The 23,522-nt window shown below is 48.2% G+C and overlaps 1 protein-coding gene across 1 annotated transcript in view; it reads left to right on the forward strand.

Moving 5' to 3' along the window:
- Positions 1 to 23,522, forward strand: part of LOC145352343 (protein Daple-like) — a 161,085-nt gene that overhangs the window by 122,728 nt on the left and 14,835 nt on the right. The window contains exons 9-15 of the mRNA XM_080202099.1: positions 52 to 133; positions 1,875 to 2,033; positions 7,654 to 7,800; positions 8,957 to 9,101; positions 14,233 to 14,417; positions 16,359 to 16,496; positions 18,680 to 19,750. Of these exons, the coding sequence (XP_080058225.1) occupies positions 52 to 133; positions 1,875 to 2,033; positions 7,654 to 7,800; positions 8,957 to 9,101; positions 14,233 to 14,417; positions 16,359 to 16,496; positions 18,680 to 19,750 (1,927 nt within the window). The remainder of the gene's footprint in view (positions 1 to 51; positions 134 to 1,874; positions 2,034 to 7,653; positions 7,801 to 8,956; positions 9,102 to 14,232; positions 14,418 to 16,358; positions 16,497 to 18,679; positions 19,751 to 23,522) is intronic.

A 23,522-nucleotide genomic window follows, 5' to 3' on the forward strand; every position in this document is an offset into this window, starting at 1 on the left:
GTCTCCGTCTTCACCAGCCCTCTTTCCTTCTCTCCTGCAATGTTCTCCCAGGGAAGACAAGGCCGAGCAGCTGATAGACTCCAAACACGAGGTGGACCGGCTTGACCTGGAGTTACAGAGGTTACGACAGGAGGTAAGGAGAGCGGGGCCCCCAGCTGCCCCCGTGGCTCCCGGTACAGGCGCGCGGTCTCCCCTCTGAGCCACCCATTTCTCTCCTCAAGTTCCGCTGTAGACAATTCAGCCCCAAAGTCCACTGACACTCCTACCGCAGTACTGAGGGAGTGCCACTCTGTCACAAGTGATATCTTTTGGACAGGCATTAAACCAAATCCCGCCAGCCCTCTCAGGTGGATGTAGAAGATTCCGTGGCCCATTTCAAATACACTCACCCGATACAGCGCTCCGAAAGCTCGTGATTCCAGATAAACCTGTGGGACTTTAAGCTGGTGTTGTGAGATTTCTATCTCTGCCCATTGCAGGTACATACAGGGTAGCTTCTCTCAATGCGGTCATCAATATTTATCCCTCAACAACCTTGTTATCCGGTCAGTATCACATAGATCTGGCTGCTGTGATTTATACATTGTAGCAGTGACTGCATTCCTAAAATGTCCCATGGCCGTGAGGTACTTTACAATGCCCTGAGACTGTGAACGGCGCTATAAAAATGCAAGCTGGCCTTTCTTTCATGACTCAGGCTGGTGTTGAGGTGTGAGACCAGCCCAGCCTCACTCCACTGCCTCACCGTGAATGTGCAGCTTTCCAGCTCCCTGACATTCCGGTTAGGGGGAGGGAATTGGACAAGTTGTCCGTCCGGACGCTTCCATTGGATAAGGGGCTTTGGCATCAATGCTTGGGAGAGGGTTCCGATCAGGAATAACGTCAATGTGTGAGATTTGGGAAGGGGGCTGCGGGTGTGTGTTGACCTGTGACCCGGTATTGTTGCCTTGAAGGCCATTCTCGGAGTTGACTAACCTCCACAGAGAAACCAAAGTGAATGTCAGATTTTATTGCAGACACAGTATACAGTCTATAACACCCCATACTGGAGTCATTTTCCATAACGTTCCACCTCCTCCCCTCTCTGCTCTAACTGGGCAGCATGGTGGCACAGTGGTGAGCACCACTGCCTCACAGCGCGAGGGACTCGGGTTCGATTCCTTGGGTCACTGTCTGTGCGGAGTCTGCGCATTCTCCCCGTGTCTGCATGGGTTTCTTCCGGGTGCTCCAATTTCCTCCCACAGTCTGAAAGACGTGCTGGTTAGGGTGCATCAATCCAAACAGGTGCCGGAGTGTGACGATTTTCACAGTAACTTCATTGCAGTGTTAATGCAAGCCTACTTGTGACGCTAATAAATAAACTTTATCACTCGGTGTGCAGTTACCCTGTGATACATACTGAGATATCTCACTAATTATGTATTATTTACAGCACAAAAGCAGGTTATTGAACCCAGTAGCCCCATATCAATGTATATACATCAGGTGAATCTCCTCCTAGCCTGATTTTATCTCACTCGATCGGTACATCCTCCTTTTCCCTGGCTTCCTTATTTATTTATCTAATTTCCCCGTAACCACATAATAGTGGGTTCTGCATTCGAACCACTCACTGGCTGAAGAGTATGAAATGTGCTGGATAAATGCAATTTACCATCGAAGCGTTTGCATCCTCATTGCCCTCCAAGGTTTTTTTGAACCCCTAAGGTAATCCCAATTGTGGGCAGTTGGGACTAGTTTAGGGGTTTGAAAAAGAAAGGGTGGCATGGACGAGTTGGGCCGAAGGGCCTGTTTCCATGCTGTGAACCTCAATGACTCTATGGTAAAGGGAGGGAAAAACGGATTAACAGCGAGTTCTTTTGGATCTTGTACAGAACATGCAGCTGAGTACAGAGGCTCGCTCTGTGAGAGCGTACCGGGACGAGCTGGACTCGCTCAGAGAGAAAGCCAGCCGTGTTGACAGGCTGGAGAATGAGCTGATACGATGCAGGGAGAGGCTACACGATGTGGATTTCTACAAGGCCAGAATGGAAGTAAGTCACTTCTCCGTAATCCCATTCATTCAAGGGGAAGATAGCGAAGGCACTGAGAAAGGAAATGATTGGATAATCGCCCAGTCAGTCACTGCTGGAAGTGGCTGTGATTAACTCGACACAAACAATCCTGTAAACCGTTCCTCCACTAACTGAGAAATCACCCTACTTTTCTCCAGGGAAGCTGCTGTCGTTTTGATCCCGAGTTCTGTTTGTTGACATTTTCTCAAACTAGACTTTGTAGACTGTTTCCTAGAGTAAACCTTTTAACAGACTTTGCTTGCTATAAAATAGACTGCTCAACCTGAGTCCAGCTGTGATTCCTACCCCATGTCCGACACTGTGCAACTTATTCACAGTCAGAAGTCCCACAACACCAGGTTCCAGTCTAACAGGTTCATTTGGTAGCACGAGCTTTTGGAGCAGCGCTGCTCCGAAACCTGCTGGACTTTACCCTGGTGTTGGGAGGCTTATTACCATGCCCACCCCAGTCCAACGCCGACATCTCCACATCGCACCTTATTCACTGGCAACGCACTAGAAATTCTACCTTCCTTCAGTCCCCAAGAGTCACGTTTGACTCAAAGGACAGAATTTTCCCGTCTCGCCCACCACGGGAATAGTAACGGGCCAGGGGGTGGGAGGGACCATGCAAAGATCCGTTGACCTGGCCTTGGGGCGAGCACGGTTGGAAAATCCTGCCCAAAATGTAAACTATCTTTGGCTCCACAGATGTTGCCAGATGTTGAGTGTTTGGTTTTTGTTTCGGATTCCCAGCACCTGCAGTATTTTGCTTCCGTGTCCGGGACATTGAAGCATTGATTTTGTTCTGGTTTGTTATTGGCAGGTAAAATCAGCACAGTTTATTTCTGTAACATCTCACCTCTGCGCAGTGGATTGTGTACTTGGTACAGCAACCTAGAGATCAAACTACAATAAAAACTCCCCTTCCTATTTCCAGAAAATAAACATTTATTCCAAAACTGAAGAAGAACCGTCAATGAAAATCCTCTTCTGATGCTGCACCTTGGCTTAGTTTTGTGGGAAGTTTGATGAATACTTTGTTGAGGGTGTCAGGAGCTTGGTGAATCTGTGTCCAAATCTAAAACTGTTTCAGCGACATTGTGTTAATGTAGCAGCTTAACTGTCGCTCAGAGAATTGTTTTGACAGGGTAGAGAGTGTGGAATCGGGGAATCTACACCCCTGTGCTTTCTCTCACCGTGGGACACAGTGTGAAGTTCACACATAATCCGGACTTTAAGATCCCATCAGGCAGAGAGGCTGTAAAATCCTGCCCATAGACTCCACAACACAGAAACAGACCTTTTATTTATGTCAGTGATAATGCAGGGGAGGTGACGGCCTAGTGGTATTATGGCTAGACTATTAATCTAGAAGCTCAGCTCATGTTCAAGTGACCTGGGTTCGAATCCTGCCACAGCAGATGGTGGAATTTGAGTTCAATAAAAACAATCTGGAATTAAGAATCTGCTGATGACCATAAAAGCATTGTCAATTATCAGAAAAACCTATCTGTCCTTCAGGGAAGGAAATCTGCCATCTTTATCCTGTCTGGCCTACATGTGATTCCAGACCTCCAGCAATGGAATCACATATACCTTCACAGCATTGCCCGTGGCCAATAAATTAATAAAGACCAGCATTTTCAAAATCTAACTTCATGAACCTATCTCTCGATTCCTTTCTTCTTGGTGCACATATCCAGATTCCCCTGAAATGTATCGATGCTGTTTAGCTCGAAGGGCTGGATGGCCTACTCCTGCTCCTATTTCTTATGTTCTTATGTTCAGCAATTCCTTGTGGTTCCACATTCTAACTGGCTAAATCCTGTTAGACTAACTGGTGAGTGTCTCCCAGTTATGTTACTGAACCTGTTCTCCAGAAAACGTTTGCTGTTTACATTCCGACAATTGGCAGTTTTCCAGTTTTTATGTGAGTCTACAAGTTAAATGATAAAATTAGTGGTGGCAAAACCTCGGCTGGTTCACTGATGAAGGCTAGAGTGACAACAATGTGGTTTCAGTCCTGTCACTAATGCGGTTGCCTCTTCACTGCCCTCCATTGCATCAAACTGCTTCAGTTCAGGACAACCTGGTGAGCAGAGAGCTGGCCAGTGATATCCACACTGCAATAACCAGTAAATAAATGATCTCCTCCTGCAGCATGTTGCTGGAATCCCAGTTACAATCGGAGCAAGTGGTCAGACCACAGCAGGTGGTGGAATTTGAATTCCATTAAAAAAAAATCTGGAATTAAGAATCTACTGATGACCATGAAACTGTTGTTGATTGTTGGAAAAGCCCATCTGGTTCACTAATGTCCTTTCGGGAAGGAAATGTGTTGGGTCAACGTTGCCGTCTGTCTCTCGATTCGATGTCTCCTCGGGATCACAGGTCTGTGCCATGACCAGTCATGGCCAATTCTCAGCCCCTATGTCTTTGGACACATGGGACAGGATGTCCCACAGTGTAGTGGGATGCGGAACTCTGGAATGGCTTCCTTTTCTTTCTTTCCCTGCCTCCATCCTTGGTCTAGTGGTATTATCGCTAGACTATTAATCCAGAAACTCAGCTAATGTTCTGGTGACCCCGGGTTCGAATCCCGCTACAGTAGGTGGTGGGATTTGAATTCCATTAAAAAAAATCTGGAATTAAGAATCTGCTGATGACCAGGAAACCGTTGTCGATTGTCTTTCCGGGAAGGAAATCTGCCGTGCTTACCCCGGTCTGGCCTACATGTGACTCCAGAGCCACAGCAATGTGGCTGACTCTCAGCTGCCCTCTGAACAAGGGCAATCAGGGATGGGCAATAAATGCTGACCCACCAGCGATGCCCACGTCCTACAAATGAATAAAAAATTCCCCGGCTCAGCATTAATGCGTTTGGACTGATACAGGCTAGCTGTCGCCATTTTGGATCTCTCTGAAGCTTGGCAGCATGGTGACTGGGAGGAGTTGACCACCTGGTGTGCCGTGACCTCTGTAATTTTTCTATTCATCAGGATTTCCACTCAGATCAGCTTGCTCGTGGTCTAGAGAATTCAGTCCTGTTCCTCAAACAGAAACTGTCTTGGGTTTATACTGCTCACCCAGGCTACTTTAGTGGGCAGATAGCGAGCAGTGAGACACGTGCGTAAACGAGAGATTAAGCTCAGGCACCAAACGCTCCGTTTCTGACTGTGGAACTTCAGTATTTGTGAAATAAGCAGAAAGTGAAGGATTTAAGACAAAAAAAAAAGCCAGCTGCTAATGGATGTGCCCGCGGTGGGGTGTAAGCTTGGCACAGCTGTGCTCAGTGGCAGCAAAGTGAGTGACAGTTATTTGGCACAGTTGGGCTGGAGAGAACCTGCCAATTAAATTTAATGAGAGACAAACTGCGTGTCTCACAATACGCGAGGGGGATTGGTTGATTAAACAGCGAGATTCATGGAATTCCGGCAGGATAGAAGGAGGCCGTCCGGCCCATCGAGTCTGAACCGATCGCAATCCCACCCAGGCCCTATCCCGATAACCCCTCTCATTTACCCTGCCAAGCCCGCTGGCGCCAAGGGGCAGTTTTAGCATGGCCAATCCACCTCACCCGCACGTGTGGGAGGAATCCGGGGAGAACGTGCAAACTCCACACAGACAGTGACCCGAGCTGGGAATCGAACCCCAGTCCCTGGTGCTGAGGGGCAGCAGTGCCAACCACTGTGCCACCCTGACCTCATGAGGGTCAGTGAATAAGCATTGGGATTGAGGAGGGGTCCCTGCTGATTAAGGAATCGACTCTCCCACTTGCAAGATTCTTGATGCGATTTGATTTATTATCGTCATATGTACGGTGATCAGTAGTGTTTCCTGCGCGCTGTACAGACAAAGCATACTGTTCATAGAGTACATAGGGGAGAAGGAATGCGGAGAGTGCAGAATACAGGGTTACAGTCATGGTCAGGTTGTAGAGAAGGATCAGCCGAATATCCAGTGGGGGTAAATCAGTGCAAACAGGTTTCCCAGGAGACGGGGCGGTGAACTGTCCCCTGGTGGGGCTGCACAGTGACACTAGCAGATGTGGAGGGTTTGTGCCGTGTTTCCGTCTTTGTGGTCGATAGCCTGTCAGCGCCATTATCGACTGGCTATCTGCCAAGCTAAATAATGAGCAGTTACTTACTGCTGCCTCCGGGAGAGAGCCGGCACCGTGTCAATTAGGGGCTGGGCCGGCACATGTAGAAATGCCTTTATTTTGTGTCGAGTTTCCAGCGACGGAGCTGGCCAGCTGAACTCTGCTGGTGTTCAAACCCCTTTGTCTCAGCCCCTGTCAGTAAACCCTTCTCTTCCACCTCTCTCTCTTTCCTGCCTCCCCTGACACGTATCTCCATTACTCAGCTCAGCAACTCCCTGTGTGTGTGAGATACTCCACATTCCAACCACTCTCTTCCTGAAGATTCTTCTGCCGATTTCCCCATCGGAGACACGAGTAAATTTAGTTTCTCAGCTCAAAGAATCGAGCTGATTTTACTCTGGGCGCTGGTGTTTCCGGGGAGATAGAGTCACAGAGCGTGGAACCAGGCCCCTCGGCCCAATTTTATTGCTGTCGTATGTATTGGGATACGGTGATAAGTATTGTTTCCTGCGCGCTGTACGGACAAAGCACACTGTTCATAGAGTACACAAGGGAGAGGGAATGCAGAGAGGGCACCTCACCTTGAATTGAGGCTCGTAAATAAATAATTAATAGCCAGGTCAGGATCTTACCCCGCTGCCGATATTAACCCAGCGACTTGGGGGAGGGGGGTTAACTCACCATGTGGGGCACACATTGAGCAAACCCAGGTGGGGTTTCTTGCAGACGTCTTGATGGGGGAGGTGGGAAGTGGGGGGGAGGGGATGGAGGGAGGGGGTGGGGGTTTGGGAGGAGGGAGTGGTGGGGGGGGGGGTGGGGGTCACCTCATAAAAATAGGCAGCTCGTCATCAAAAGAAGCGATTCAGGGCTCCCCCCGTCATTGGCCAAGACTCCCGTCGGTTCCACAGGAATTCACTGATCGTAACGAAGGCAAAGTTTTGTTCTAACTTTCACACACCCCGATGGCCGTATGGTTCGAGGCGCTGTCTCAGGGGCAGGTGGGAGGGTGGGGAGCTAACTCTTATCAATCCTACCCCTGGGAAGCTGTTATCAGCCCGGCCTCCTGCTTTACACCCTTCCTGTCCTGTGCTGCGTTGAATGAGCTGAAGGTAAAGTTGGGGAGTGTGTAAAGGGGGAGAATGATCCAATCCCATCACTTCCCCGCTGGCTGCTTTGGTTAAAATGAGTCCCGCAGCGACTAAGCTCAGCATCACGAAGCTCCGAGTGAGATATTAGAACAGGAATGTTCAGAATGGGGAGAGAGTCAGCACAGAAACGCTGCAAAAATACTTGAACTTAGTTTACTTGGGAATGCTTTGGGATTTAGGGTGGGATTTTGTGGTCTGGCTCGTCCCGGAACCACAAGTTCGCGCCCGAGTTCAGTGGACCTTCCCGTGGTCCACCCCTCGCCCACTCCGATTCCCGTGGAGGACAGGTCAGTAAAATTCCAGTCCGAGTCTCAACGGGGGGCGTTAAATGGAACTTCTCTTGTTGTAGGAACTCCGCGAAGACAATATCGTGCTGATCGAGACCAAAACGATGCTGGAGGAACAGCTGATTATAGCTCGAGCTCGATGTGATAAACTACACGACCTGGAGAAGGAGAATCTGCAACTCAAATCCAAAGTACAGGATCTTGAAATGGTAAGTTCTGTTCCACATCACAGGAGCCAGGGATAATTCTCCTGGTGTATCCCGTTAGCCGTTATTAAAGACCAGGAATGAGCTAACACCTCACTACTGAGATTGTTCATTACCGAGTTCTCAAAGTGTGTATGAGTATACCTGGGGACGTGTTCTGTGGGAAGACTAGAAGGACGGAGGCTGAGGGGAGACCCGATACAAACTAAAGAGAGGAATTAACGGGACGGATAGTCGGAGGGTTTTTCCCAGGGTGGAAGTGTCAATTACAAGAGGGCACAGGTTCAAGGAGAGAGGGGGAAGGTTTAAGGGAGATGTGCGGGGGAGGTTTTTCACACAGAGAGTGGTGGGTGCCGGAGGAGGAGGCGGTGGAACAGGAACATTAGCAACATTTAAGAGGCATCTGTGTGGGTACAGGAATAGGGAGGGAATAGAGGGAGACGGACTGAGTAAAGGCAGAAGGGTTTCTTAGCGAAGGAATAGTGATATATTTCCGTGATCGGCGCGGGCTTGGTGGGCCGAAGGGCCTGTTCCTGTGCTGTACCTTCCTTTGTTGTTTGTTCATTGTTCTTTGTGATTGGCTGGCCTTCACTGGCCCACGATGTGTTGTGTACTGTACGTGACTCCAGTCTCACGTTCCATTTTAAGCACAATTACAGGACTAAGACAGATGGATGGAGTTAAGATACAGATGAGTCATGAATTGTGGAAGAGCTCTTTGGGCTGAATGGCCTCTCCTGTTCCAATGTTCCCCCACGCGGGGCTCACACTCCAGATGGGCCAGTTCCAGTCAGGAGCAGGAAGCTCGGACGGTTGTCACTGGGAATCGGTTAGTCACAAATCCCTCCAGCTGAGACTGGTTAACTGAGTGAGAGCCACACTCAGCCCCGTGGAATTGTGCCTTAGTGTAACGGGGACTAGCTTAGGATAAATACATGGGGATATGCGGGGGTTGGATTGTTGTCAGTGCAGACTCGATGGGCCGAATGGCCTTCTCCTGCACTGTCGGGATTCTGTGACCTGCTGCTGGGTGCTGCCATTGGCTGAGGGTTGGATGTGCTGGGAGATAGCTGGGAAATGTTTGACTGCTGTCCACGTGAAGGTGTCCTCGGGCAGACATACGGCAAAGGTCCTTGTGCTAACCCTCCATGTTTTACAGGATCGGGAGACTGATCGGAAACGCATTGAGGAGCTGCTGGAGGAGAACATGGTGCTGGAAATCGAGAAGAAACAGAGCATGAACGAGTCTGCTCACCTGGGATGGGAGCTGGAGCAGATGTCAAAGAGCACAGACCTGATGGATTGTAGGTATCAGCACGCGGGTAACTCACTTATTCCATCAATGGTTCTTTGGCAGCTGGGGGCTGTTAAACCCAAGTGCGATCATCTAGAGAGAAAATGCTGGAAAATCTCAGCAGGTCTGGCAGCATCTGTAAGGAGGGAAAAGAGCTTTGCTCCTTACAGATGCTGCCAGACCTGCTGAGATTTTCCAGCATTTTCTCTTTTGGTTTCAGATTCCAGCATCCGCAGTCATTCTATAATGTTGGAGAATCCAGAGTCCGGCAGTGGAGTGTTTAGTTTGTTGGCCTAGCGATTCAGAGACGTGAACGAGGGTTTGTGTGACAACTTGGGGCTTTGAATTCAGTCTTTTAAAAAAAAATTATTGATTGTGAAAATGCCACAGAAACTTCCCGACTGTCACAGAAACCTGACTGCTTCCCTGCTGCCTCTTCTGCAATAATCTTTTACAGGACACGGGCGTCGCTGGCTAGACTGACATTTATTGCCCATCCCTAAGTGCCCCTTGAGAAGGTGGTGGTGAGCTGCCATCTTGAATCGGTGCCATCCACGGGGTGTAGGTACACCCACAGTGCTGTTAGGGAGGGAGTTCCTGGTCGTTGACCCAGCGGCACTGAAGGAATGGCGATATCCTTCCATGATGTGGAGATGCCGGCATTGGACCGGGTAAACACAGTAAGAAGATTCACAACAAACACCAGGTTAAAGTCCAACAGGTCACCTGGTGAAGGGGCAACGTTCCGAAAGCTAGTGGCTTTTGCTACCAAATAAACCTGTTGGACTTTGACCTGGTGTTGTGAGACTTCTTACCGGATTGAATATAAAAGTAGGGAGGTCTTGCTGCAGCTGTATAGGGCATTGGTGAGGCCGCAGCTGGAGTACTGTGTGCAGTTTTGGGCGCCGCACCTGCGCAAGGATATTTTGGCCCTGGAGGGAGTGCAGAGGAGGTTTACTAGGCTGATACCGGAGTTGAGGGGATTGAGCTATGAGGAGAGGCTGAATAAACTAGGCTTGTACTCGTTAGAGTTTAGAAGAATGAGGGGAGATCTCATTGAGACGTATAAGATGATGAATGGGATGGATAGGATAGAGGTGGAGAGACTCTTCCCGCTCAAAAAAGACAGTAGGACTAGGGGGCACAGCCTCAAGATAAAGGGGAGGCGGTTTAGAACGGAGTTGAGGAGGAACTTCTTCACTCAAAGGGTGGTGAATCTCTGGAATTCTCTGCCCGTTGAAGTGGTGGAGGCTGCCTCGCTAAATATTTTTAAGAAGCGGGTTGATGGGTTCTTGATAAGAGAGAGGATTAAGGATTATGGGGAGAGGGCGGGAAAGTGGAAATGAGCCACAACAGATCAGCCATGATCTTATTGAATGGCGGGGCAGGCTCGAAGGGCTGGATGGCCTACTCCTGCTCCTATTTCTTATGTTCTTATTATATTTCCAGTCAGGGTGATCCGTGGCTTGGAGGGGAATCACCAGCTGGTGGCATTCCCATGATGTCTGCTCCCCTTGTCCTTGTTTTTAGCGATGGAAACCTGTTCCCCTTTTCTGAACCCTTTGCCGCAGAAGGCTGTGGAGGCCGGGTCATTGAGTGTCTTTAAGACGGAGATAGATAGGTTCCTGATTAATAAGAGGATCAGGGGTTATGGGGAAAAGGCAGGAGAATGGGGATAAGAAAAACTATCAGCCAGGATTGAATGGCGAGGCAGACTCGATGGGCCGAGTGGCCTAATTCTGCTCCTATATCTTATGGTCTGGCCTATATGTGACTCCAGTCCCACACCAGCACTCTTGACACATGACTGACCAACAAAAAGTCAATTGTGTGACAAATCCTCTAGGAGGTGGACAATAAAAATAACTTCACCAACATCCTGAGAACGGATTAGAATTTATAAAAAGATTAATTTGAAAAACAAACTTTTACTCAGAGCTCCCTGTTAACCTGAGGCAGGCCTTTCGAACAAGAGAGAATTCATTAGAATTTCTTAGATGTGAACAAGCTCTTAATGGACAATTGTCTTTTATTCCGCCGCTGAAAAACTGCTTGTAGAATGGATGAGAAATGAACTGATGACCGAACAAACATTCCCTTCAGCACTCCCCATTGATAAACCCCGACATCGATCTAGAACAAAGGATATCCCAGTCCCCCTGAAAGGAACTGCACTCTTCAAATCCAACAACAAAAGCCTCCTTCCGAATGGAACGACCTCATTCCTTATCCCTTCAAAATCTTGTGAGCGTCGAGTTCATGCCTCATGTATTTTAGAGTAGGGTTTTTAGTTTTACAAATTAAACTTTAACCACAGAAAAGTGGGTAAATGTAACATTAACAAGCTGGGCTGCAGAGATTGTCAGAGCAACAAGCAGCAGTAGGAAGGTAAACCCCCCCCACCCCCCACCACCACCACCACCACGGACACCAGGACCTCCCTACATCAGCAGCAGGTTCTCCCACCCGGGTCACTGGAATTGGGGCCCGCCAGATGGGTCCCCCCGCCTGATACACCCCCCCCCCCCCCCGCCCCAATGACCTCCTTCATGCTTCACCCCAGCACAACAGCCCCTGGTCTCCTCTCTCCCTTTACCTCCCATCCCCTCCCTTGCCTCCTCCCCTTCCCCTTCACCTTCTTCTCCCCTTCTCTCTCCTCCCCTCCCCCTCCCTTGCCTCCCCCCTCCCCTTCCCCTCCCTCCCCTCCCCCTCCCTTGCCTCCCTCCCTCCACACCCCCCCTGCCCCCGTTGTAGCCCTGCCATAGCTCCTTATCAGTTCCCACCTCTTTGGCATTGCCCCAGCACTCTGACAGAGTCAATGGTTGGGAGGCTGGTGTGTGTGATGGATTGGGTTACACTCATGACCTTTTGTAGTTCCTTGTGGTCTTGGGCAGAGCAGGAGCCCATACCAAGCTGTGATACAACCAGAAAGGATGCTTATATGGTGTATCTGTAAAAGTTGGTGAGAGTCGTGGCTGATGTGCCAAATTTCCTTAGTCTTCTGAGAAAGTAGAGGCGTTGGTGGGGCTTTCTTAATGATAGTGTCACATCTTGTGGATAGTACATTCTTTTGCCATAATGCATTACTTAAGGTGGTGGATTGGGTGCCAATCAGGTAGATTGCTCTGTCCTGGATGGTGTTGAGCTTCTTGAGTGTTGTTGGAGCTACACTTACCCAGGCAGGTGAAGAGCATTCTGTCACACTCCTGACTTGGGCCTTGTAGATTTTGGACAGGCTCTGGGGAGTCAGGAGGTGAGTTAGTCTCCCCAGGATTCCTAGCCTTTAACCTGCTCTGGTAGCCACAGGTAGCCACTTATATGGCTGGCCCAGTTCAGTTTCTGGTCAGTGGTAACCCCCAGGATGTCAAATTGTCTTTTTCATTGAAGGTGAAGCAGACAGGTTGTCTGGCAGGATGCCAATTTACTATTGTCCAATTTTGCATTACTGCCCATGTAAAATTTGACCTGCCTTGGCTGTCTCTGGTGCCCTGCTAATCCCCCTGACACTAAGAGGCAATTTATCATGGCCAATCCACCGAACCCACACGTCTTTGGAGTGTGGGAGGAAACCGGAGCACTTGGAGGAAACCCATGCATACACGGGGAGAATGTGCAAACTCCACACAGACAGCGACCTGAGACCGGAATTGAACCTGGAAGAGCCTGGCGAGGGGAGCGGCAAGTTCTGGAACACTAGTCTTCAGTATTATTGCTGGAATGTTATTCGGGTCTATCGCTTTTGCAGCCTCCAGTGTCTCCAACTGTTTCTTGATATCACGGGGAGTGAATCGAATTGGTTGGAGGGTGGTATCTGAGATGCTGGGGACACTGGAGGAGGAGGGTTTTATGACAGTTCCTGCCTCTACCAGTCTTTCAGGCAGTGAGTTCCAGCCTCCCTCCACACTCTGGGTGAAAATATTTCCTCACATCTCCTATAAACCTCCAGCCCTGTACCTTAAATCGATGCTCCCTGGTTATTGACCCCTCTGCTAAGGGGAGAAGTTCCTCCCTATCCACCCTATCTGTCCTTCATCATTTTGTACACCTCAATCAGGTCTCCCCTCAGCTTTCCCTGCTCCAAGGAAAACAGCCCCATCCTCTCCACGAAGCTGAAACATTCCAACCCAGGCAGCATCCCGGTGAATCTCCTCTGCGCCGTCTCCAGTGCGATCACACCCTTCCTGTAGTGTGGTGACCAGAACTGCACACAGTACTCTAGCTGTGGCCTAACCAGCATTTTATACAGCTCCATCATCACCTCCCTTATATTCCAAAATTCAGCTAGTAACAGATAAGTATCCCATAAGTCCTTTTAACCATCTTATCTACCTGCCTTCAGTAATCTATGGACTTGCGCCCCAAGCTCCCTCTGATCCCCTATACTTCCCAATGTCCTACCATTCATTGAGTATTCCCTGGCCTTGTTAGTGCTCCTAAAACGCATCACCTCACACTTTTCAGGGGTAAATTCCATTTGCCGCTCTTCTGCCCAGCCTGTCTATATCATCCTATAACCTCCTTGCTACAAATTCCTCCACAAGTTTCTTCCACACAACCAATTTTTGTGTCATCTGCAAATTTACTGATGATTTGCCTTATTTATTTCATTGATGTGAGAAGGAGCAGATCGGTAGGGAATAGCTGGGGCATTGGAGGAACGGAATGTGAACTGTGAGACTGAACAAGTCAATAGATTTTCAATTAAAAAGTGCTCTGTGCTTTAGTTTCAGTTTGGATCTGATTAACACTGAGTTCTTCACATCTTGAGTTTAAATCCTGGTTAAAACCTGTTTCTTTCTCTGTATATTAACCACATCATTGCATGACCCTGTCATTCACTCTAATCAGAAATCCCAGGGAACTTAAATAAACGATAGTCCATTAACTCTACTTAACATAACCACTTGCAAGGCTGAAATGAGTAATTATCCTGCTCTCCAGCATCTGAGTTGCATTCCCCCCAGACATACTGACTGCCTATAGCATAAACCTGAATTTTTAAACATTCCCCTTCAACACAAAGAAAAGATAGATTTCTATTTCAATTACGCTGCTATCATCACAATTGTTCCCTTCAGTGACGCTGCTGCTCATTTTAAACATCTCTATTAAGTCTCACCTTATATTCAATCTCTTTGCAGCTAGTCGCAAGTCCTTTGTTCTGGAAATGAATGAGTCTGCATCAAGTCGGATCCTGAAACTGGAGAAGGAGAACCAGAGTCTGCAACACGATGTTCAGAAACTCCAACAAACTTTACTGGCATTGGAAGAAAGCAACACCAAGATTGTGGAGCTGGAGAAAGAGAGCGAGCTTCTCAACATAAAGGTTTGGAATACCTTGAATCAAACAGCAATAGACAGAGCGTAGACCGCACTAAACCAGCCTGCACTCACAAAATGTCTGCTGGTAGATGTGACTCTGTGATTGGGTAACATTTCCTGAACAACCCTGAGTGCGTTCATATCTATATTTAACAACCAAATTGTTAATCTTAAGATGATCAGTTGAGTTGTAATGTGCTTGCGTGAAATGACATACATTCATACACAGGGACCTGTTCTCTGCAAACTGAAGGAATACATTTAGGTCTTTCACCTTTTAGAATTACCTGGGAGCTTGGGGAACCCAAGGTTCCTCATTGCTTTCTTCATCACAATGCCTCGACCATCATTTGATTTGCCAACCAATCAGCACCCTGTCCTCTTGTAATACACATTTTTGTGATCATTTGAAATTTGGTATTCTTGAAGTTGTCCTGATGAGTGCAAGATGAAAAGCTTCAGCAACACATCCCTCTTTCCAGCAACATTCGAGGTTTGAAATGGGAATCTGGTCATTATGGGCATCCAGTCTGGGAAGCCTTGGGCTCACCAATCATTACTCCGTCAAGAATTGCAGTGAATATTCACTTCAGGCTGTTGTTGAATATTACTGAAACTAAAAGCATCCTTATCCCTCCTGCCTACCCAGACGAGATTGTACACATTGGGTCAGGAGGAGAAGCAATGGCCTAGTGGTATTGTTGCTAGACTATCAATCCAGAAACTCAGCTAATGCTCTGGGAGCCCGGGTTCGAATCCCACCACGGCAGATGGTGGAATTTGAATTCAATAAAAAATATCTCGAATTAAGAATCTACTGATGACTGTGAAGCCATTGTCGATTGTTGGAAAAACCCATCTGGATCACTAATGACCTTTAGGGAAGGAAATCTGCCGTCCTTACCTGGTCTGGCCTACATGTGACTCCAGAGCCACAGCAATGTGGTTGACTCTTAACTGCCCTCGGGTAACTAGGGATGGGTAATAAATGCTGGCCAACCAGCGACACCCATGTCCCACGAATGAATAAAAACGATGTCTTTCCATTCTTATTCAAAGCCAGGCTGGTAGCACTTTCACCTCTGAACCTGAAGGTCATGGGTTGAAGTCACCCATTAGAAACCTGTCTTCTTAATCCAGGTAGATGGTTCGGTGCAGAACCAGGGGGGCACTACAGTGTTAGAGGGGCCATTCTTTGATAATATAGTCAAACTGAGGCCGTACCTACCCTCCTAGGTGGATCTGAAAGATGCCAGGGCTCCAGTTCACAGAATGGGAATCCCCCCAGAGCCCCGAACAATATTCACCCCTCAACCAACGGCACTGAAAGCAAATGTTCTCATCTTTAATGCATTGCTGTGTGGAATCTTGCTGTGCACAAATTGACAGCCTACATTAAGAACATAAGAAATAGGAGCAGGAGTAGGCCATCTGGCCCTTCGAGCCTGCCCCGCCATTCAATAAGATCATGGCTGATCTGTCGTGGCTCAGTTCCACATTCCCGCCCTCTCCCCATAACCCTTAATCCCCTCTCTTATCAAAAACCCATCAACCCGCGTCTTAAAAATATTTAGCGAGGCAGCCTCCACCACTTCAACGGGCAGAGAATTCCAGAGATTCACCACTCTTTGAGTGAAGAAGTTCCTCCTCAACTCCGTTCTAAACCGCCCCCCCTTTATCTTGAGGCTGTGCCCCCTAGTCCTACTGTCCTTTTTGAGCGGGAAGAGTCTCTCCACCTCTATCCTATCCATCCCATTCATCATCTTATACGTCTCAATGAGATCTCCCCTCATTCTTCTAAACTCCAACAAGTACAAGCCTACATTACAACAGCAGCAGTTCAGAAGTATCTAGTCAGTTGTAAAGTGCCTCAGAATATAGTGAAAGGCACTATAGAAATGCAAACGTTGCTTCCATGCTGACGAGGTCTCGGTTTTGGTTTTAGTTGCGGGAGCTTCAGTCTGAACTGGATCGGGAGAAACAGAGTAACCAAGACATGGGCAGCCTGAGTGAGGAACTTTTACAGGAGAAAAGCCAGTTAAAGGAAAACATGGAGACACTGCGGACTGAAAAAGAGAGACAGGTAAAACTGGGCAGCAACATCAACGAGCAGACGCGGTGGTCATTAAAGCCGCAGTTATACTAACAGCTGCGCCACTGTGAATGCATTTTCCTTTGGCTTTCCCTCCTTGCAATAAAGGCGAGCTCATCCACAGCCTGTTGTCCATATCTTAACTCCCACCAATCCCGTGCACCCACCACCACCTATAACTGTCTCTCTGCCTGACAACACCTGGATTTACAAACTCTCAGATCACACCAGGAACTCCCCCCTCCCCATCCCTGTAACCCCGAGCCTCCCAGATCCCTGCGAAGATCCTGTCCTGGCCTCGTGAGCTCCCCCCCCCCCCGACATTCGTACCACCCAAGTGCCAGGCAGTGACCACCCTCAACAATTCCTGTGCCCCCCTCCACCATGGGGGGGGTTACCAGTGTCCAGAAACTCAACTGGAGCAGCCAATATAAACACTGGCTACTGCCCAACCAACAGCTGATTAGCATGAATTAATCTGGGGATTTTTTTTCTCAGGGGAAGCGATAAGAATTCTGGTGCTGGAGGAAGTTGAAAATCACACATTTGATCAAAGCATTCTACACCTGATGTGGGAATGTGTCACGGTGCCTGAAATAGAGAAAATGTTCAAATTCATAATACAAATAACTTTACTGCACATTGATCTTGTAGCACACTGGGTAGTGCTCCAGTGGGTGGTGCCCCAGAGGGTAATGCCACAGTGAGTAGCGTCCCAGAGGGTAACGCCACAGTGAGTAGCGTCCCAGAGGGTAACGCCACAGTGAGTAGCGTCCCAGAGGGTAACGCCACAGTGAGTAGCGCCCCAGAGGGTAACGCCACAGTGAGTAGCGTCCCAGAGGGTAACGCCCTGTCACTGAGACCAAAGTTCTCAGTTCAAATGCCACTCCAAGACTTGCTGGTCACAGAAGGAGCTTTCGTGATGTGGTTTACCAGGTTAACAATCACCTTGCTGAACCTTCCAGCACTTTCCCACCCGTCCTCAATGGGGGGCAAGTGTGTGTAAAGGTACAGAACGGTGAATCCAGCATTAAATAATGACATTGTGTTTCCGTAAAGAAGTTTCTTCACATTCAGCTGTATTTGACATGTTGGGAAAAGCAAACTGCTCTGGCCATCTGTTACCATTGGCTGTTATTCTATAGAGACACAAAATCCAAAATTCATTCATCCTTTACATCACAGCCAAAGCCCGACAGACAGCGAGAGAGGAAAGCTGATACCTGTGTTAGCTTCGAAAAGCACCTAATTTTCCTGTAACCGGATATTAACTGACACTGAGGACATGTTTCCCTGTTGTCCGTTCTGAAGATGTGTCACTACCTGTCCAATAATCTACCCTCATGTTTTTCTAACTGATCCTTAGAGGAAGTACAAAGGCACTGTCTGATTTCAGTCCCATTGCTCTGGGGGTAGAGTGCCTCCTGCTGACTGTCCCTCCCTTTGCCCTCACCCTAGAATCATAGAATTTCATGGCACAGAAGGAGACCATTGAGCCCCTCATGCCTGTGCTGGCCCCTTGAAAGGGTTAATCAATTTAACCCCACACTCCCAGCCTCTCCCCTCCCCATAACCCCACTGATTAGTCATGTTTAAGTAAATGTCTAATTGCCTTCTGGAGGTTTCTGAGTAACCTGCGTCCACCAGCCTGTTTGATTGGATTGGATTGATTCTTGTCACATGTATTAACATAAGAGTGAAAAGTATTGTTTCTTGCGCGCCGCACAGACAAAGCATACCGTTCATAGAGAAGGAAAGGAGTGAGTGCAGAATGTAGTTATACAGTCATATCTAGATTGTGAGTCCATTCAAAAGTCTGACAGCAGCAGGGAAGTTCTTGAGTCGGTTGGTACGTGACCTCAGACTTTTGTATCTTAATCCCGATGGAAAAAGGTGGGAGAGAGAATGTCCGGGGTGTGTGGGGTCTTTAATGATGCTGACTGCTTTGCCGAGGCAGCGGGAAGTGTAGACAGAGTCAATGGATGGGAGGCTGGTTTTATCCTATCCAATCCTATCAAACTGCCAGGTAACTTTCATGACAATTTTCCGTGTGGGAATAGAAAATTCCCGTGGGTTTAGGACGTGACTGGCCTTTATCCTGACAGGATTCTTGTAATTTTCATGTGCGTTCTGTGACTGTGCCTGATGCTTCCCCTGTTCCCTTTCTGTCCCAGGTGAAGGAACTGGAGGAAGAGAATGAGCAACTGAAGCAGACGGCTTGTTCACTCCGCGAACGTTCCCAAATCAACGCTGACGCCCGAGTGAAGAACGTCGAGAAGGAAAACAAGATCCTTCACGAGACCATCACAGAGACGAGCGGCAAGCTGGCCAAACTGGAGTTTGAGAAGAAACAAGCTCAGAAGGAGCTCCTACACTACAGAGAGAAGGAGGAGAAGGCCGAGGAACTGGAGAAAGAGCTTCACAAACTTGAGCAAGCGAATGAGCAACTCCTGAAGGAGGTGGCTTCGTTGAGGATTAAGTGTGAGAATGTAGGGGCCCTCGAACAAGAGAATTCAAACCTGGAGTTGGAGAACAGCAGACTCAAAAAGTCTCTCAACAGTTTGCAGAATGTGTCGATCAAGTTGGAGAGCGTGGAGAAAGACAACAAGCAGTTAGACGAGGAGAACCTGGAGCTCAGGAGAATGGTAGAGACATTAAAGTTCACCAGAACAAAACTAATCAAAGTGGAAATGGAGAACCGAGAGCTGGAGAAGGAGAAAGAGGAACTGAGGAAAAATGTGGAGCTGCTAAGAGCCTCGACTCGGAAATCGGAACGACTGGAAATTAGCTACCAAAGTCTGGATTCGGAAAACCAGAGACTTCAGCAGTCCCTGGATAACAGCAATGTGAAAATCCAGCAACTGGAGAGGGAGCTGCAGGACACGGAGAACGAGAACCACATTCTACAGAAGAACCTGGAGGATCTGAAGATCTCCAGCAAACACCTGGAGAAACTGGAAAAGGACAACAAGGCGTTGGAGCATCAAGCTGCCCAACTGGAGAAGGACAAGAAGACTTTGGACAAAGAGAACAAGCGGTTGTGGCAACAGGTTGAACTGAAAGATGCCATCTTAGACGAGAATAACCTAAAACTCTCAAGCGTAGAGAAGGAAAAGAGAACACTGGAAAAGGAAATGGGCAAGTACAAGGAAACCACAAATAAAGTGAAGGAACTGGAAACTGATAATAAAGAACTGTTCAAACAAGCTACAATTAATAAGAGGACACTGGCCACACTGAGAGAGGTTAGTGATACGCAGAGCTGTCTTTACGGACACTGAATGATCACACAATTTGATTCAATCTCTTTCACAGGAATAAATCCATCTTCCTGTGGAGGTGTGCTATACTTTACTCAGTGACAGTGTACACTTTGTATTGTCTTTGTCAGCTCTGGTCGAAGTTTTAATTTCTCTCCATCGCGTAGCTGATCAGGAATCTCTCACCGCCTGCCGTTGGCACGCGGTGGAAGGATTTACAGCTAGACCAAGGTTCCAAACACACCTCTGGCACTCTTGGCCATTAATCCCTGGAGTAGATCATCTGGTTCAGAGGCAGGGTTACTATCCACTGCTCGCCACATAATCCACACCTCTGTGTACCCATTCCCCGGTGTGTCAAATCTTGTCTTGTTTCTGGTTCCTGATTTAGCCAGCCTGGCAGTGAGCCAGACAGAGCACGTACGTGCTGAGAGTGCTCCCAATTTCAACCAGTGGCCGGAACTCTACACCTCGCCCACCACGGAATCGGCACAGGCGGGGGAGGAAATCTCCATTGACCCCGGCCAGTGGGTAAACATACAGGCAAGGCTCCCATTCCTCATCACTGCCTGGAAACATAGGGAAGGACAAGGCTGGAAGTGTTTGATAATCCCGCCAATATCACTGTGCTGGAGTAAGGAGAGAGGATTAGCAGAGTTAACCAGAGCCCGTATACTCAGCGGAGCGAAGGCCGGAGTAGGAAAGAGGGAGAGGGCAGGAAGTCTGTAACCGGACCATGTTCAACATGAGACTCTCCGTTCAGCATCATTCCGAAAGTGTTTAAATCTTTGTCTCTGTGGAGGGAATGTGAAAGGGGAAAGGTGGAGCTAAGAGATAGAAGGAAGGAGAAGGTTTTTGGTTTGAAATTCTTGCCTCCAGCGCTGGTTTACTGGGCCGGCGAACCTGGCCGGGATTACAACACACGACAAACCCACTGCTTTAGGTGTGGGAGGGGAGGTCAGGGAGATGATTGATTGCCAGACATTGACACTGGGATTGGTAACATTTTGATTTGATTTATTATTGTCACATGTATTAGCATACAGTGAAAATTATTGTTTCTTGCGCACTATACAGACAAAACATACCATTCATAGAGAAGGAAAGGAGAGAGTGCAGAATGTGGTGTTACAGTCACAGCTAGGGTGTAGAGATCAATTTAATGCAAGGTAAGTCCATTCAAAAGTCTGACAGCAGCAGGGAAGAAACTGTTCTTGAGACGGTTGGTACATGGCCTCAGACTTTTGTATCTTTCTCCCAGTGGAAGAAGGTGGAAGGGAGAATGTCCGGGGTGCGTGGGGTCCTTAATTATACTGGCTGCTTTGCCGAGGCAGCGGGAAGTGTAGACAGAGTCAATGGTTGGGAGGTTGGTTTGTGTGATGGATTGGGCTACATTCATGACCTTTTGTAGTTCCTTACGGTCTTGGGCAGGGCAGGAGCCCAGACCAAGCTGTGATACACCCAGAAAGAATGCTTTCTATGATGCATCTGTAAAAGTTGGTGAGGGTTGTAGCTGACATGTCGAATTCCCTATCTGTGATCAGCGGCTCAAACCGGTGAGTTTCTTGAAGATTGATAAAGATGGAAGTGAGGCTGGGAGTAAGGCAGTTAGTATTGAAGATCCACTAGAACGAAGCTGATAAAATCCAAGCCAGTCAAACAACAACAGATGAAATTCAATACTGATATTCGTGAAGCAGGCGGGAGAAATGGACAGGATGTCCCCTGAGTGGATGGAAGTATCATTCAGAGATTCAGGATGCTTTAATAGACTGATTTGTTGTAGCATGTTCAGTTTCAGTGTTGAACTATTGAGACAAGGCATGCGGTCAGGACAAGAGTTAGAGGAAGTCTGTGCTTGGCCAGTCCAAACCCTGAGCACCATGTCCATCTCTTACCAAAACCATTCAAAGCTGAGAGGCAATACAGAGGATTAAAAAAAAACTGGAGGTATTTTGGTTCTTGTTAATTGAGAAGGAACCTTCTGTGGACAAGATCATAGTCCATGTAGAGAAGGCAACTCCAGGATCGCCAAGGGTTGGGCTGGTGAACATCTCGGTGACGAGTCATTGACACAGGAGGAACTTAACTTCTGTGAGGAGTGTAAATGTTTGTTGTTGGTGTAAATAGATTGGCCATGGGAAATTACCCCTTGGTGTTCCAAGATGTGTAGGTTCGGTGGATTAGCCGTGGTAAATGTTCGGGGTAATGGGGGAAGAGGGCCTGCCTAAGATACTCTGTCAGAGAGTTAGTACAAACCCGATGGGCCAAATGGCCTCCTGCTGCACTGTAGGGATTCTGTGATTCTTTGGATATGGATTCTGCAGTGATCCTGACCACCCAGTGGGCAGCCTGAGCTTTCTCAGAGTTAGGCTATGCCTAACAAACTTGATTGAATTTTTTGGGGAGGTGACCGGGTGTGTAGATGAGGGTTGTGCAGTCGATGCAGTTTATATGGATTTCAGCAAAGCCTTTGGCAAGGTCCCACATGGGAGACATGTACAGAAGGTAAATTCACATGGGATACAGGGTCATTTGATAAAGTGGATTCAAAATTGGCTCAGTTGTGGGAGACAGAGGGTGATGACAGTAGGTTGAGTTAGTGACTGGAAGCCAGTGTCCAGTGGCGTGCGTACCAGTGGGATCTGGATGAGATCCCCTATTAATCATCATTTATATAAACGACATTGGCAGGGTAGGGTTAGTAAGTTTGTGGATGGCACAAAGGTTGGATAGGTGGTTAACGGTGAGGCAAAGGGTCTTGGGCTACAAGGAGGCATAGGTGGAATGGACAGATAAAAGGCAGATGGAACTTAACCCTGAATAGTGTGAGGTGATACATTGGAAGGTGCAATTTGACAGGGAAATATTAAATAAAGAGCATAACAACAGGAGGCTCTGTGTATCTCTGAAGGTAGACAGGCATGTTAGGAGAATGTGATTGCACTGGACGGGGTGCGGAGGAGATTCACCAGGACGCTGCCTGGGATGGAACATTGAAGTTATGAAGAGAGGTTGGATAGGCTTGGGTTGTTGGAGCAGAGAAGGCTGAGGGGGTGACCTGATCGAGGAGTACAGGATTATGAGGGACATGGACAGAGTGGATAAGGAGCAACTGTTCCTCTTAATTGAAGGGTCAGTCACGAGGGGACGTAGGTTCAAAGTGAGGGGTAAGAGGTTTAGGGGGAATGTGAGGAGAATCCTTTTTACTCAGGGGGTGATGAGGGTCTGGAATGGGCTGCCTAGGAGGGTGGTGGAGGCCATATCCTGGGGGGATTACTATTGACCACAAACAGAACTGGACCAGCCATTTAGATACTGTGGCTACCAGAGCAGGTCAAAGGTTGAAAATCCTGTGGCAAGTAACTCACCTCCTAACTCCCCAGAGCCTGTCCACCATCGACAAGGCACTAGTCAGGAGTGTGACGGAGTACTCTCCCCTTGCCTGGGTGGGTGCAGCTCCAGTAACACTCAAGAAACTCCACACCGTCCGGGACAAAGCAGCCTGATTGCTACTCTGTGTACAAACATTCGCGTACTCCACCACCGACATCCAGTAGCTGCAGTGTGTACCATCTGCAAGATGCAACGCAGGAACTCACCAAGGCTCCTTAGACAGCACCTTCCAAACCCACCACCACTACCCACCTAGAAGGACAAGAGCAGCAGATACCTGGGAACACCCCCACCTGGAGGTTCCCCTCCAAGTCACTCACTGTCCTGACTAGGAAATATTTCACTGTTCCTTCACTGTGCC

The sequence above is a fragment of the Carcharhinus amblyrhynchos genome, chromosome 14, assembly GCF_965287045.1.
Source record: "Carcharhinus amblyrhynchos chromosome 14, sCarAmb.v2.hapA, whole genome shotgun sequence".
Lineage (NCBI taxonomy): Eukaryota > Metazoa > Chordata > Chondrichthyes > Carcharhiniformes > Carcharhinidae > Carcharhinus > Carcharhinus amblyrhynchos.